Source organism: Liolophura sinensis, chromosome 11 (assembly GCF_032854445.1).
Source record: "Liolophura sinensis isolate JHLJ2023 chromosome 11, CUHK_Ljap_v2, whole genome shotgun sequence".
Taxonomy (NCBI): domain Eukaryota; kingdom Metazoa; phylum Mollusca; class Polyplacophora; order Chitonida; family Chitonidae; genus Liolophura; species Liolophura sinensis.
Window position 1 is genome coordinate 14,217,932 of NC_088305.1, and position 17,469 is coordinate 14,235,400.

The 17,469-nt window shown below is 39.4% G+C and overlaps 1 protein-coding gene across 1 annotated transcript in view; it reads left to right on the top strand.

Annotated features, from left to right (window-relative positions):
* LOC135478103 (corticotropin-releasing factor receptor 1-like) overlaps nt 1-13,278 on the top strand; it is a 106,640-nt gene extending 93,362 nt beyond the window's left edge. Inside the window, exons 7-14 of the mRNA XM_064758374.1 lie at nt 2,362-2,485; nt 3,600-3,753; nt 6,465-6,525; nt 8,229-8,298; nt 9,591-9,676; nt 11,112-11,247; nt 12,050-12,091; nt 13,039-13,278. Of these exons, the coding sequence (XP_064614444.1) occupies nt 2,362-2,485; nt 3,600-3,753; nt 6,465-6,525; nt 8,229-8,298; nt 9,591-9,676; nt 11,112-11,247; nt 12,050-12,091; nt 13,039-13,278 (913 nt within the window). The remainder of the gene's footprint in view (nt 1-2,361; nt 2,486-3,599; nt 3,754-6,464; nt 6,526-8,228; nt 8,299-9,590; nt 9,677-11,111; nt 11,248-12,049; nt 12,092-13,038) is intronic.
* The last annotated feature ends 4,191 nt before the right edge of the window (nt 13,279-17,469 follow it).

Below are 17,469 nucleotides of genomic sequence, written 5' to 3' on the forward strand. Positions count from 1 at the left end.
TTGATTTTGATTATTTTTTTTACATATGGCTGCAGATTTAACGATATGTCGCGCCGCGCATTTGTCCATTTGTGCAGGCTTCATGGTAACCAGAATGTCAATTTCCCTAGGCCCACTTTGTAAATAAGCATGGGTTTTGTGTCTGATCTTGAAATTCATGTCGCATTTATTCTTTTTGCGAATTGCCATGGTAATCAGATTGCCAATTTCAGTGCTCCTATAAAAAATAGGAATATAATTGTTCGGGCGTATATTGACTTCAGTTTAATTCTAGTTGATACATGTATATAGGTCTAATAATGATTAATAGTTTGTAACCGCTCTGCACATCAATAACGTGTCCATCAATCATGAACCACGTTGAGTTATGTGCAATACAAATAAAAAGACTATGCCAAGAGATAGTTTGAGGAAATAAATTATTCTCTCTCAGTTGATTTCTAACAGAAATAGATTAACATGTCCTGGAAGGAGTTTATTTCTTGTAATAGTCTTTTTATTTAGATTTCCTTTTAAAAATTAAACAGCTCAGATTTTGTATGGATGCCCGATCAGAAATAAATGCCTCCATTATTTCAGTGGAATGTTTATTTTATTGTAAATAAAAAAAGAGAGAGCTGCCTCGAACCAATCATCTGTTAAGACTTTTAAAGTGTCTCCGGGCTATTATTGGCGATTTCCACATTAATCTCGTTGTCACATGTCAGTGGCTAAACATTGCTTCATGTGAACCCTTTATAACACAAATGTTTTTTTTTATGTGGGAAGAGCACTAAAGAAAGTAAGATTCCCGTAAGGCGCATTTCAGTCCAGTTACACAACGTGTAATTCTCACATTTCTCCCCGTTTTGGAGATCATTTTAACTTTCAGGTTTATTATTTTTTCTGAAGATAAAGTAAGACGTATGCTCCAGGAAATAAATTTCAAAATCAGCTTAAAGGACCTGGTATGCGAGCGCAGGGAATTTCGATTCTTGGTCACCTTAAGAGTCGAATCTGGCTACAGCTGTGAGTAACAGCTACTGACGCTCTTAAAGCCACTTACTTTTTCAGTTCTGTTCCATTTCTTTTCTCCTATTATATGACAAGTATGCAACTTATTAAAATAAATAATATGTGATAAATGCCATTTTAGGCCTTATTACACATTTATTACACATATCATGGCAAGTTAATAATAACGACCACATGTGCTCTGAAGCAGCTAGGCTTTACTCAGGATTTCGGTATAGTTGCAATACGTAGAGTATACCGTACCTTAACTGTTATCGATTCTAATCCATGATAAGACCCATTTGATATAAGATGGCCTATATCTTCACTCACACAAAACAGTATCGGGACTATAACCATGGTTATAGATATGACAAAGGAGAAAAAAGTGGAAAGGCATACAGTAGGATACCACAGGAGCGTGATTTTGTGAAGGATGCCTTACAAACAAAGGATTTTAAATTTGCCAAAATATGACAAAACTGATCATATTATAAAGTTTATGTTTTACATGCGAAGACAATCGCTAACCAAAGCTAAACTTTAGCAGCCCGCAGTAATACTTATATTCTAATGACGCTAAAATTTCCTAGTGTGCTTCTCACAGGTATTGTAGTTCATAATCTCAGTAGGGTTGTAAAATAATATTCCGATGAATATCAGTATACCTTCGAGCTATAGCGACATTGCTGCCAGAAATGGTTGACATTACATTGTCCTCAGTCAGAGAACACGTACATTCTCTGTTTGAAAATAACTGTATCGTCTATACCAGTCATAATACAGAGCCCAGTATAGATCTCCGTAGTAGGCATTTTGTATTTAAACGAAGCTTAAAGGTGTGCTGTTTATATAACTTGTCCCAGGCTGATGGTCTTGTATGTTTTATTGCATGTAATAATGTCAGAAACATGATCTTACTGCTTATAGAACTGTACCCGACAGCAGTCACATTTCAAGAACACCGAAAAAAAAAAAAAATCCGTAAACATTGATTAAAGTTGTTATTTCCCATTTCGTTTTTCCATTCACAGTTAAAAGTCTAAATTTGCGGGTTAATGTTGTTGTTTGTTTGTTGTTTTTCTTTTGCAAAAGAGGAAATTTAACAACCTATTTGACAGAGTTCACGTGATGCATGTGATACATGACGGAGAAAGTGTGCTAAAAATGATATTTTCCCCCGGGCTCTGCCCGGTTTCTATCCACCATAATGCTGCCCGCCGTCGTATAAGTGAAATATTCTTGAGTACGGCGTAAAACACCGATCAAATAAATAAATAAATAAAATGATATTTCGGGTAAAGCTTTAATAAATGCCCTTGTGAACGTGGACTAATTTTTTTCTCATCATTTTATATCTGTTTGAAGGAGTTTGCGTTGCTTGCGAAACGTCATACACAGTCATTTGATCGTCTCCTTCATATTGCGGAATCTCTGCTGGATCATAATGGATAAGGCTATGCTTCATATGTACCAAGTGGAACATCTGGCGGTAAGTACTATCAATAATTCATGTAACGCGTCACAATAACACGCGAACAGTCTGGTTTCACCGCGGTCAGTCTATACGGAACGGTATTGGGCTGCCAGTAGACAGTTAGAGAAAATTATGAGCAGAGGCCGTCTGAAGGTATGCCAGCAGCGAGGTTGTGACCAGGGCCCAGTTGTTCGAAAGTGTACTAGCTAATACTGGTTTTAAGTCATATTTTAGATTTCAGCCAAGCAGTTGTCTAATGTCATAATATAACAGAAGTAGATTTAGTTCACATTTAATATACTGTTAGGCAATTATTTATGGACAAGTACAAAAAAGAAGACACCGCTTGAAGTTAAATCCGGTATTAAGTCTTAAAACAGTTTGAACACACACACCCAGAACAGTTAACCTGGTTGACACTGTAAGATACGGAAACAATGGCGCTATTATGTGGTTAAATGATAAACAAAACAACCTTTAATCTGCTTGATTCCGTACCATATAGACATTGTGGAACCTTCATCTGGTTAAGGGGTTAAAACACAGCCATTAATCTCGTTGACAACATGAAACTGCTTCAGCAGGACATGCTTTTCACGTGGTAAGATTAGGTTACTGTACTGTATTCTCATCTGGAAAGCAATAATATCTCACTTGCAATGTGATAAAAATACAGTGTTTAATCCGGTTGATTCGCTGGCATTGGGTTGTTTCACAACAATGAGGTTTCTCAAGCCAACTAATCGACCACGACATCTGAAACTCATGTGCTCTGTTGGGACTATCACAACTAGCAAGAGCATACACAAATACACATACGTAACAATATGTCCCGTATTTGTAAATCACAGCGAAAGCCATCTGAAATTACAAATTTTAATTAAACTTCTTCATGGAGCCTACAAAAGAAATATATATATATATATATATATATATATATATATATATATATATATATATATATGTGTGTGTACCGTTCGGAAATGAATGAAACAGCACGTTTAATTCTTTCTATTTAAGTCATCAGTAATGTAAACAAACATGAATTTCACCTGTTGTTCCAGTGGATATGTACGTTAATTGTTGCCGTGTACGACTGCCTACAAGAGACTAACTTCTGTTGTTTCAGTGGCTATGTAAGTTAATTGTTGCCATCTACAACTACCTACAAGAGACCAACTTCTTCTGGATGTTTGTGGAAGGCCTGTACCTTCACACAATCATAGTATGGACGTACAGCGCAGAGAAAATACGCCTATGGTTCTACATCGTCATAGGATGGGGTAAGCCGAATAAGTCAGAGGGTTAAAATCGTGGATGTATTTACAGCTTAAGGTTTGTTTTTGATCAATATTAGAGGACATAAGTCCCAGTACATTTGTGTATTTCTTTGCTTGGTGTTTTACGCCGTACTGAAGAATATCGCACTTGTGCGATGGCGGTTAGCATCATGGTCGAAGGGAACCATTGCAGAGCCTTGGGGTGGTGCGGGGGGCGGGGGGGGGGGCACAATCATCCGCAGGTTGCTAATATACCTTACCACGTACGACAGGAAAAGAAGCTAGCATGAGGTGGTCTTGAATTCACAGCGACCGCAATGGCGAGACGCTTCTAGCGTCTTTGTGTCGCGCTAGCACGCTAAACAACTCGGCCACACACTCCTCTACATGTACATGTATACATGTACAGAGATTGATGGCCTGTGGTGTATATTGTACTTTAGAGCTGAAACCTGCACACTGATCGGTTTCGAAAGATTGTATGTGGTATATGAAGAGCACATTCCATAGACGTATTGCCGATATGGTCCGTATGTAGTACTACTGTATAGGTGTTGCGATAAATTTTGTTTACAAATGTCCACGAGCCTTTATTTTACTACAGATAATTTACATTGCCGAAAACTGGTCTACCGAAGTATACCCAAGACCAAGACATTTTACGACTTGTCGATCACAACACGTCAATGTTTACCTTCACCCATAGACAAGATGGACAAGTACCAGTCAGACCTTTTTTCGGTAGCCCAGTATTCGCTATAGAAAAGAATCGAACCAGTGTTTATCCTGTACTACTGTATAGTGAGTGACGATCATATTCACCTAGTACACGTGTCATAATATTTGGAGAACTAAGGCTACGTTTCAACCACTGTTTGAACGCTAGGGGTTGCGCTTGTTTTAACTCCTTATGTCTATTAAGCCCCCGGAATTGCATGTGCATAATATGATATCGAAGTGCTATGATAACATAAATCGTGACCATGAGGGAAAAATATAGACGTACGCCAGGTATCTTTTCTCTCTGCTTGTGTCATTTACGGCTGTTGCTTACACGCACAAATAAACTCAAAACACAGTTGCGCTTCGGAAAATCATACTGTTAATTTTCCTCCATATCTTTGATACTAAATCGCCCTTATCCATGTAATGGATATTTCATTAATAAAACATTCATGCAGAATCTTTTTGCATCATTTCTCTGTGGGCTATGATAACATAAATCGTGACCATTAGGGGAAAATATAGACGTACGCCAGTTATCTTTTCTCTCTGCTTGTGTCATTTACGGCTGTTGCTTACACGCACAAATATACTCAAAACACAGTTGCGCTTCGGAAAATCATACTGCTAATTTTCCTCCATATCTTTGATACTACATCTATACTACATATACATGTTACTTCATTAATAAAACATTCCTGCAGAATCCCTTTGCATCATTTCTCTGTGGGCTTCATCGCGCAATCCATGCATATTATCCCGCGAATATCTGTCCCGTCAGTCAACTTCGAACTTCTTCGGTAATGTAAAACTTTCACCCTGCCGTTAATCCGATATACTTAATCAGACGTTAAAAATTTTATCAATAAAATTTTTTGCTAGTGTACAAGCACTGGTAGAATGAGAATAACCCGAAATACATGAGCTGCCTCGAAGACCAATACGGATTTTGCAAATTACTTTACGCCAATACCGTGCAAGAAAGAAATAAAAATGGTGTTAAAACCAGTGAATTTCTTGCTAGGGAATGAATCTGATTTAGTGCTTTAGCTTCTATGGAGATATTTTATGCTCATTTATTTGAAAATAGGGCGGTTACAAACCAGTCAACTCAATTCAGTCCCACTTCTTCCCCCACCAACAATTTGTCATCCATATTTGATAAGTTATGTTTAAGTTCTATACAAACGCCAGGTAGATTTGAGCTTGAAGCATTTCCCAACTATTTCAGATAGTAGAATATCTCCACTGGGGCCCTTCTTAAAGAACCGAGTCAGGTTTCGTCATCATACCTATATTATTTCATTTGATTCATATTAAACGTTGTATTGTAGAATGTACTGACGTTCATATAGTTATAAAGTGTACAGTTATGACATGTATAGAGGTATAGCGATGCCCATAGATTAACGTCCAGATTTCCTATTAACTAAAGTTAAGGAATCTGTGCCCTGACCTTCTTGAGAAAATGCATTTACGTTGCACTGAAGAAAACACTTACATTCATGAACAGTTATAGAGTGTACGGTGGTGACATACACAACGGGTTCCTCTCACCAATGCGGTTGCTGAGAGTTCAAGTCCAGCTCCATATGGTTTCCACTCCGGCTGTAAGTGGGAAGGTCTCCCAGCAACATGCGGATGGTCGTGGGTTTCCCCCCGGGCTGCCCGCTTTCGTCCCACCATAATGCTCGTCACCGTCGTATAAGTGAAATATTCTTGAGTACGACGTAAAGCACCAATCAAATAAATAAATATATAGCTGTTTAACGATGCTCACCAGATTTCAGACTTTAACCACTGAGGAAACCTGTTGACAGACCTCATTGCGAAAATTGCCCGGCGCATATCAGATCCAGAACGTCCCGATTGTATATTTGTGTGGGCGTGGCTGTTTATTTATACCTCAAATGACATCGATAGACGATTAAACGTTTCCTTGGTGGTAACACTTGTTACTGATGTTTAAAGCATGCACTGATGTGTTCCAGGTTTGCCAGTCGTGTTTGTTGTGGCCTGGTGTGTTGTCAAAGCAAAACTGGAGAATAACACGTGAGTTGTATTGCATTGACATTCATATACCAACCTCGAAGTCTGGAGACTTAGGGTCAAACCCATCTGTAACAATGACACTTGTTGCTCTCTCGCTTGGCGCTCCGTTGTGAGGTTAGAGCAAGGATACATGACTGGTTGGCCCAGTGTCAGTGGAATTTGACTGGGTGGGTTGGTATGTGTGGTGTCTTCGACATGATACGTCAGCGTTGGCTGCGCTTTGGCGGGCATGGACTCGCCCTGTCACAATGAAAAGCAGGGTGTATGTACACACACTTAATGACTCGTCGTCATATGACTGAGAAAGCCGAGGCACATACATACAGCCATGTACACATTCGTATACCCTCCGTCAACCATAATAGGCCTTACGAGTCATTACTCGCAAAACCATTTTCCAAAACCAACCATGATGTCAATAATGATGGAATGCTGCAATGTATACTCTAGATGAATAGGCGAATAAAACGACACTTATCAGCACTGCGTCCACAGTACTTGTGGAAAATGTTTCCGGATATAGGCGAAAACCTCACTGCGGCTCAATGATGACAAGTCTGTCAAGAATTTCAAATTTTACCCGTAGTTTACTTGGGTCCACTCGACATTTTTTGTCATATCATAACGGTGCCGTCTAGTAAGAGACTGGTCGAAAGGCTACATTTAACATATTACAGGTAGTGCTACCTATAAACTTACAACATGACACGTAAATAAAGTCACAGCATACCAAAACCGACACAGCTAATATTTGTTATCGTTTACATTTCTTGCATATTTACATCATAGTGACACTGACGGAAAAGGAGTTTGATAGGAAATAGGTACTGAAAATGGTCAAAGAAAAATTTTAACAAACTCGGTGACGTGGTGTGGTTTGCGTAGACCTCAGTAGGTGGGTTTTCATTTTGAGGTCGTCTTAGGCAAATATTCCCTGTGCTGTTGCGATGGCAGACGCCCGAACTGCTTTGCCTAAAAATGTTTGACTCCATTTATTCATACAGCTGCTGTTGAGACGCACGCACGGTTTTAAACATTTATTAAGAACCCGGGGTGCATCACCTCCCATGTTCACTGCGAGATTGCTATTGGTCCTACTGCATGTTCCAAATTACTCAAGACAGTTAACGACAAGGCCGGATGACCCAGTCGATGTCACGATTTTTTCATGGCATATGACGTGTCACCAGTAATGGTACAGGAAACCGAATAAATAGAGCCCTCGTCAGTTGATGACATGTGTTCGATACTGTTGTTTCAGTATCCGCTTCTTCCTTCCTGTCCACATTTGGACAAGATTAGAAACTAAACTCCCTCTGTGATCCAAGGCGCCCATATCGCTGCTGACGACAGATTATTGGCCAATTAAATCGTTTGCTCAAAACCATGTCGGGCTGCATCTGGCAGCTGCTGAAGGATCCGCCACATCGGCAATATTTCAGCCATATCGTCGCGAGGAGCTGCTAAAGACAAGTGTGAGATGGAAGAGATTATACTGATGCTAATGTACATTCCTCTCAACGTAATTCTGAATTACATAAGAATTTTGAGAACTGTTAATTACATATGTTTGTCTATCAATAAGATATGTTTGGCAGATCGTGACTGCTGAGTTTAGCGATTGAAATGGAACTTAGCTCCTCTGTTGTGAAAGGTCAAACGCAGGTCATTTCCGTTAACCTTCCTGCACTGTTATTTTACAGATGCTGGTTAAATGCGGGCACATCAGTTTATGATTTTGTTCACATCACTCCGATTCTCCTGGTGCTATTTGTAAGTATAACAGCAGTTCTATTTAACGCAGGACTTGAGGTAATTCTCGTTCATGGTGATGTGCTGTTTTTTTATGTGTGAACAGGCCTCGGTAGCTGTATGACTGTAACTCAAACTGTTGTAAGTTTTATCTGAATGGTCATTGCCTTCCTCGCTTTCCAGGCAAAGGAAACACTAACGCGAAGTATATTTCAGATGAAAGACCATTTAATAGTTCGATTTTTTAAAAATTTCTCAACGTAATAATTTCATTGGAGAGTGGGCGTTTTGAGGAGAGGTGGCATTTTCTGACAAAATTGGGACCAGTGAAGCTACAAAAGGATTTTGCCACTTAGTACACGGCCTGCTATATTTCTTCATTAAAAATGTATATACATATAGATTTGTGTTAGCATTCATCGAATGAACCTTGGAACGAGATATTTCAAGCAAAACGCATGGATGTGACAAGATTGATACCCTCTGGTTCACTATAGGCCAATTTAGAATATGATGTTTTAAAACCATTTTGTTAGGTTCAAAAAATTCCAAAAAATAAATCGAACTAATTTCTTGTACAGGTTTTAATGGTCTATTATCTGACACATCCTTCGTTTTAGTGCTTTCTTTGCCTTTTTGCCTTTTAAATAACCTAACGGCAGCTTTCTTAAGCCCTGTAGCCATTAATCAGTTTCGTCTAAGCGTTGCAGTCGTGATTTCCTCCACCAAGAAACTGGACCGCCTTCGTATTCGGAAAATAGTTTTAATTGCATCATAAAACACCGATAAAGGATATTACTAAGAGCCTATGATTCACTGCATTTGTGGACAAGATTTCCACGATTACTTGTTTAAGTTTTGAACTTACTAGCTTCAGACATAAATTCAACTAGAGGAGGGATAAATGCGCGTTATACTCTCGATGTCAGACTCTTTTGTGTAATTTTAAGAAGTATAATGTTCCCTAGTTGATGCAGAAAACAACAAATGAGTCGAACTGAAGAATGGTATCAACGTCTTTAACTATATTGTGTAATATTATTGTAACCAGTTAGTCATGACGATCTGACAGTTTACTTTGTTCAGAGCTTCGTGCCAACTGTTCCTATGACTCATTAACGCTGTCCCATGAGGGTAACGTGATGATCACTCTGTGCAAGTGACTTTTCAACAGACTTCATTGTAACACGTGATTAATTTCTTGTTCTTCACGTGTTATTAACGGAATAAATCTATTTTAACTGTGGTTTAGTTGACTAAAAAAAAATCGGCTTTGTTGTCATTAAAGTACACGTATATCCATCCATTTCCAGATAAACATCATCTTCTTGGCCAGCATTATCTGGGTATTAGTCACCAAGTTGAGGGCCTCCCAGTCATTAGAGGCTATGCAGTATAAGTAAGTGTCTAACAGATAATAACAGACATTCGTATACCAGTTGTCAACCACAATGGGTGTTTGAGGTCAATTATTAATAAAAGGATTATTTGATTGGTGGGTTACGCTTTACACTTGTATTTCACTTATACGACAGCGACCAGTATTATGCTTGGACGAAACCGGGTGGAAACGCACTATCATTCGCACGTTACTGACAAAACTTCCCACGTTTTTGCCTTAGACGAACTTCCCATGAGGTGAGAGGTACCTAGGTCATTGGGCTGCACCAGCACGCTAACCACTAGACCACGAATGCCCTCTGCTTTCATCTCATTCATTCTCCTAAACAATAAAGGGTCCAGTTTAAGGTCCCAGCAAATCTCTTACGTTAAAGGCATACCGAGATACATTACTGGCTCAAGGACATTAGGTTGGTTGACCATTACCCAAGTCTTGGAATCCACTCAGACTGAGTGGATTCAGTCTCAGATCACTGAGTTACTTGGCAAAGGGCGGTAGCGTACCTTGGGTTCCTCAAATCATAATCGTAACCACCATCGCATAGGTGAAGAATTCATGGGGACTGCATTACGCCAAGCTCATATAAATTGTATCGGTCATTGTGAGTTCAAGTCGAGCTCATGCTGGCTTCCTCTCTGGCCGTAAGTGGGAAGGTCTGCCAGCAACCAGCGGATGCCCGTGGGTTTCCCCCGGGCTCTGCCAGGTTTCCTGCCTCCAAAATGTTGTTCGCTGTAGTATAAGTGAAATTTTCTTGAGTACGGCGTAAAACACCAATCAAATAAATTTGATTGGTGTTTTACGCCGTACTCAAGATTATTTCACTTATACGACGGCGGCCAGCGTTAAAGTGGGAGTAAACCGTGACGGTCTCGGTGGAGACCCACGACCTTCCGCTGTTCATATAAAGTAATTAACGTACACGTCTGCAGCCATACAAAAGTGTGTAATAGATCTTCAGCTTTTTGTCACTAATGTGGACGTATGCATTGCGGTCAGTAAAGCAGTACGTATGTACACTCTGAGCTTCGATACTGTCCATCTGTTCTGTTATCAATAAATGTTTCACAAGATTTCCAAGATTTTAAATCCCATTTCCCATTTGTTGCGGCATGTGAAGTTGTCGGATGTCTTTATGTTGGTAGGCATCTCCACTGTTAGCAGCCTGCAGATGATCGTGGGTTAACCCCCCCCCCCCCCCCCGCCCCTCCCGGTTTCCACCCACCATAATGCTGGCCGTCGTCGTATAAGTGAAATATTCTTGAGTACGGCGCAAAACACCAATCAAATAAATAAATAAACCTCCACTGTTAGTTATAGGCAAAAGGAAACATCCTTTTAAGTTTACAGCGTGGTATTTAAGGCAGGTGTGGAGGAAATTTGGTACGTATTTGTTGACTGTATAAGATTTACCATTCTTGTCTGTTCTCACCAGGAAAGTTGTCCGAGCAACAGTCATACTGCTTCCCTTACTGGGTCTCACATACGTCATCTTCATCACCCCTCTGGGTAACGATAAAGTGTCACACGCTGTTTTTGGCTACTTCAATGCTTTTCTACAATCCTTCCAGGTACGTCTGTGTAACTTATTATAGTGTATTATTAATAAGACACTACGACAACGATTTAGATGTCTTTAGATGCGCGGGGCAGGTTGAAAAGTGATAATGTCTTGTTTAAGATCACCCATATCTAAACACTGGTACTCTTTTGCTGATACACTACTCACTCCTGCGCATTAGCACTGTCTTGCTGATACGACTGATACCTGAATATTTGTACTGTTTTGCTGATAGACTACTCAGACCTGCGCATTAGTACTGTCTCGTTGATACCACTGATACCTGATCGTTTGCACTGCTTTGCTGATAGACTACTCAGACCTGCGCATTAGTACTGTCTCGTTGATACGACTGATACGAATGAATAAGTGTTACTTCACAAGCCCTTATTCCCAAGTTAAACATTCCACGACCGGTGCAGAGTGTAAGCTAAATGGTTAGTAAGCTGAGGCTTTCTCGTGAACTGTTTGTTGCCAGTCGTAAGAACTACGTCTTTAATTATCTGCATGCCAGATGCATAAGTGATCAGCCAACATTGTGAAATTGTAATCGATAAGGAGCAGATATCGTCATTAAGAATGACATATACGCCACGACCTCGACACTACTCCACTGCCACAGCTACTTTTGCACAGAGATTGCTCTTGTCAAGGGAAAGGTACATGTACGTTTATCACCTCACTCGATTTTGCAACAGAAGTTCTTCAGATACCAGTTACCCACAGATTTCACCGATAGAGTCGTCTACTAATTGCTTAGCTTCAACTGAGCCTATACTGGTGAAATAAAGCGTTTCCTTTTCCACTTTCAGGGTTTCTTTGTTGCGGTGTTTTACTGTTTTCTAAATGGAGAGGTACGTATTTGAAAAGCTGATGTCATACACATTAACAATAATGCCAAGGGAATAATTCGGTCGTCAGAACACCTCATAATAAGATTCAATCATTATTTATTTCACATTTTGGCTTTACCTTTCCTTATCTTTCCTCTCACTTAAATATGGACAAATTCCCATTATAAATAGTGTGAATTACACGTTGTAACTTACTGTGAATTACGGCAATCGTGTTTTCTTAGTTGCCCCTTTAAAGGGGATTAACATACTGGGTGGCATTACCTGCTGTCAATAGATAGGTCTCTGCTAAATGTTTTTGCTTCCTGTACTATTTGTCTATACGATGTGCACTACTGCTTGTGCAATCCTCTGTTCATGAAGGCAGTGTCGGCCTTATATACCTGTTAAAGCCTGTAAGTCCTTTGCTATATTAATCCCCCTGGGGGGTTGGGGTGGCGAGGGGGGGGGGATAAAAGGGCGGTGGAAATCCGTCCTGCACCAAGGAGGCACATTACATGCACTCTAAAGACTCCTCGTCGTCATATGACCGAAAAATTGTGAAGTACGACGTTAAACCCCAAGTCAGATTGATCTCTTGGCATTATGACAGGAGGCGGAACATTTACCTTGTTAAAGTTAATTTGCATACGAAATTAGCAAAAAATCCCCATCGTTTTGCAAAACATCTCGGATTTGTTTTTAAATGCACTGTCTATTTTATCCAGTACGAAAGTTAGATAATTTTTTGAAAGTATTATTCAGATCAACAGCCCTTTAGCTTTACGAATATTATGTACACATATTACTATTTGGTCAATATTTTGGGCTACAAAAGGCATCATCCAGAATTGTGCTTAAAATGGAAACTTAAGTGTTTTTAAACGTCTACAATAATTTAAAAAAAGAATTCTTTTATGATCAAAACAATCCTAACTTAAATTCTAATTTTCGGGTTTTTTTTAAAGGTGCGATCCGTCATCCGCAAGCGATTTCGGTTTTGGCAGGACAATCGAAGTATCACGACCCGCTACACCCGCGCATCTTTTATGGCAACGCAGGGAGCCGCCTCCTGCGTGGACACCACGAAGAACGAAGTCAGCGTCCAGATTCCACTGGTGAACGGGAGAATCGACAACAACTCCAACGGTTTCAACGGGACTAAAGACAGTTCTGATACAGTGGACGATTCCGAGCAAGCCTTATGACATCGACCTGCGCTTGAGTCAGGTCGCTAAGCCTGGGGCACTGAGCCCTGTGGTATAATTTGTTACATAACCGTTTCTGATATATGACATCATACTTTCACTGGACAGACGCTAGGGTCTCTGTGGAGCAAGAAGAGCTGGATCTCCCAACAACAAACAGTTCTCCCTTATCATTAAACAAGATGCATTTGTCCCTCAAGAAGGTACAGGTTTACGGAAATAAATACAGCGGTATGCCGGCAAACCAACACGAACCTTGCACAATCCCTCGCCGACAAACGGTGAACTGTTCGTTGTAGAGATTTTTCCACCCAGAAGAAATCACCTTTTGTTCAGATGTGTTGACTGTGGGTTTAAATAGGAACCAGTGATTATTTTCTTTTTACGAAATTTCCCAAAAGATGCTTTGATACAGGGACTTTGGTAGTTTAAGATGATACGAAAGCATTCAGATACATTCTTGCATACCAGAACTATTATCCACAGGTGTATCTGAAAATTACAGTGAAGCTGGTTTCGAGTGTGGAACGAAGCGGATTGCCAAGTCGCTATTCACTTTGCAAAGATTTATTTGTCGACATATAAAAACAGGCACATCCGTTAAGCAAAACAGAGGAGATGATTTTACGAAAAGACGACAGCGGATTGAAACTCGTGCGTATTATTCCAGTGGTTACAAGGTTTTAAAGTTTCCCATGTTTGCTCTGTTGTTTATCAGAAGATGAAAACCTTGTTCAACTGTAATACTTCTAAAAATATTTTTATTGTTTGAATAGGCCCTCTTACACTGTGCATGTTATCAGTCCTCTGTTTGTTATGGTTGAATTTATGTACAGAAATCACCCTGTGTTCTATCATGATATTATTACTCAGACTACTATACGTGGCATGGTAGAATGATACGGTGGTTTCAAATGCTCGTGATCACTTTGCTGCAAACCGAGTGATTGACATCTTGTGATCCAAAGTGTACACGTCCATGCACATCGATCCAGTGAAGATTTCCGAAAAAAAAAAAACAAAAAAAAAAAAAAAAACAATCAAGTGCGATGTGTAACATTCGATAGTTTGTGTCACGTTTGTGTCACGTCTAGCTGTTACTAAAGCTCTTATACGAGGTGAACAATCACCATAGTGCTATCATAGATAAAAATGTTTATCGAACTCATCTTAGAGAGATGGCTGTCTTCAACTTCAGTTGGAATCGAGCTACATATTTCCATGTTAATAACTATAAAGATGCTAGACATAGAAGGCATGATTTCTACTGATCCTTTCCATTGAGAAATATTTGTCTGTATTTTTTACATAATTGGATTTAGATTTGTGTCACACTGTTCACCATTAACCAGAATATTTTTTCTCGTTGTGGTCAAGTAAAACAACGTATATGAACCCAGTAAAGGGATTTTTGACGAGCGTAAGACTCACTCTTGACCAAGATATTAATGGTAACGTTGTGATCAGCTTAGAGAGAAGGGATATTGAAATTTCACCCATGGCTAGTTCTTTGTGAGAACATCAAGACTATCAATTTCATCTGACTTGTAATAAGGTTCGGAAAGGAAAATGTCAATTACAGGCTATATTAGCCAGGTTATGGAATCATTCTCTATCGCTGGTTTGTGACCAGGAAGCTTAAAAAACAGTTATGGTTCGGTTTTACGCACCGTTGGTTTTGGTAGGCATGAGTTCCCGCGCGTCGACTACTGGGGTTTGAATCCTTTGTGTTCAGTCTTGATCGAAGATCATTCTCTTTGTCCTTGGGCAGTGAAATTTAATGTCACCGTGTCAATGTTACACGTTACGTTTTGCCACAGGCTACATGGCGTCTAATGATATATGTAGAAGGCACCAGATGCGACCACTCTCCAAAGTGCATGTGTCATCTATCTTAACGAGATATACACTCAACTTGTACGTGTGTGAATATATCGAAAATATATCAATAAATGCGTTATTCCTTTCCAGTACACAGAATTGTGAAAAAAATATGAAAAGTTCATGTTGACATATTGTTCATAAGCTTAGGTGGAGGCTGTCTAGTTAACCTAGTGATTAGGACCCCAAGCCCATTTACGCCCGGATTTATAGCTCCTGATTCAAAGTCTTGTCGTTATAAAACGTTATAAAGTCGAACTGTATACAAGTACGACCAGGTCAGCAAGGAATCTTCTGAATTTCCGCCAGGCCATATGAGCCTATGCATCAAATGTCGTTGCCTTTTCTGGTAGTTAGCGTGCTACCGCAGTTCGTCAACCTGTGAGTTCAAATCCTGCTCATGCTGGCTTGCTGTTCTTTCCTGCGTGGGATTAAAGCAACCCAAGCAGTGCTCTGGGTTTCTTCCAATCTCTGTCAGTTTTTCACTATAATGCTGGCCACCGTTGTGTAAGTGAAAAATTTTTGAGTACGGCGTAAAACTCCAAATAAATAAATCGTTGCCATCCCATGTCTTTAAAGGATATCATACCCAAAACTCTGCTATAGAAAAAGCCCCACCCGTAAACAAGACAACGCAAAGATGACAGCTTTAACATAGTTTTTCATAATTTTAAGAAGTATTAAAAAAAGTCTGTTAACAACAAACCTCATTAAAATGACAAATAATGTCCGTATGCTGTTTTATTCCATTAAAAAAAACAAATATTTATACACGAGAGGTGCATCTCAAAAAATAGAAATTTGACATAAATACAAAGCAGTATTTTTCTTTCAAAACTACAAAAGGAAAGCTACTATTTGCTCGTGAAGGGAATAGCAATGAACGGTTCTAAGCAATGTCTTACAGGGTGCCAAAATGGAAATTAGCTAATAAATCCACTTTTTTTTATTTCAGAACATTATATACATTTTTCCTGACTTAAATCACAGAAAGGATGTAAAACTTGACAATATCAAGCAAAAACTTTGTTTTGTTTTGTTTTGTCTATGGCCATATTTTCTTTCTCTCTCTCAGACATAGTCTAAATTAGCGAGAACACAGATTATGAATATGAAATTGTTCACCCAGTTATGTTATGACAGATAAGTTTTGTGAAATAAAACATATGAATGATTATGTTCGCATATATGTCTTCATCTGTACTGATACATGTCTATGCTATCCACGCATGTGCAGTCAGGGGAAAGCATGCAAAACTAGGTGGTGTTCAGTAACAGTATTACTTAGTAAAAGGCTCAATATTTTTACTATCTACATTATAAAATTGCCTTTGCATATCCGGCTCCGAGGTTAAGTAGACTAATGTTGTACTATAAGATTGGATGACTTTTTCTCTCCTCACTGGGACATGACAGAAAAAAAAATAACAATTGGTCTAAAGATCCCCGGATGTCGGTCGTCAAAATTGGAGACGTTCACATTCATGAACAGTATTTATACACTCGAAAGAGGTGCCTTACGAAAGATGAACGAAAGAAGAGCACAACTTTCGCACAGTGCTGTTGGGTCCGATGAGAACTCCGGGCGTTAGTAGAAATCTGGACGTCAGTTGGCGAGTCTACCATTTCTTCGCGCAGACAGGTTTACAGTTCTGACATGGGTCCGCACTAGAATCAAACAAAACACACGTATAGTTACTCGGGAACATTGCACAAAGACAGGTTGCTGATCTCTGGCACACGTTTTTTTTTTTAATGTGTCAGGAGTTAGAGCAGTGAGATATAAAAACACAGTGCATAAAACAAATCATGGACGTTTTATGGTAAGGAAACTAATAAAGGAGTCCCGTGCCATGTAGCCCTCCTGTACCATGTAAGAAATGTAAGGCAGCCTTTGTTGACAATTTGCCTATCATCTGTCTTACCCTGTTCGTAATGCACAAATGACACCTCTTTCCTTTAGGAACTTTTCAAGTTCACAAACGTTCAGCTTCTCATTTTCCTCCATCATTTGTCAAGTCTAAATTACTTTTCATAAAACTTTGTTTCAGGTGCACATTCTAAAGTAATTTTGATAAAAAATGGTTGCCTAACATTTTCGACAGGTTACATGTTACAGTTGGACTATTTCTATCTTCCTCGATAAAAGAGTTCGAACTCGAAACTCCGCAAGTAATCCTGATTGGGAGTCGAGCCTGTTTCTAAATTTGGTCATCTAACTTCCTGACATCTGTATTTAAAGGAACATTTTGCTTGGACAGATGATAAACCAAATACTGAGTTCTGTTGGGTAGGGTTTACTTTAAAGAG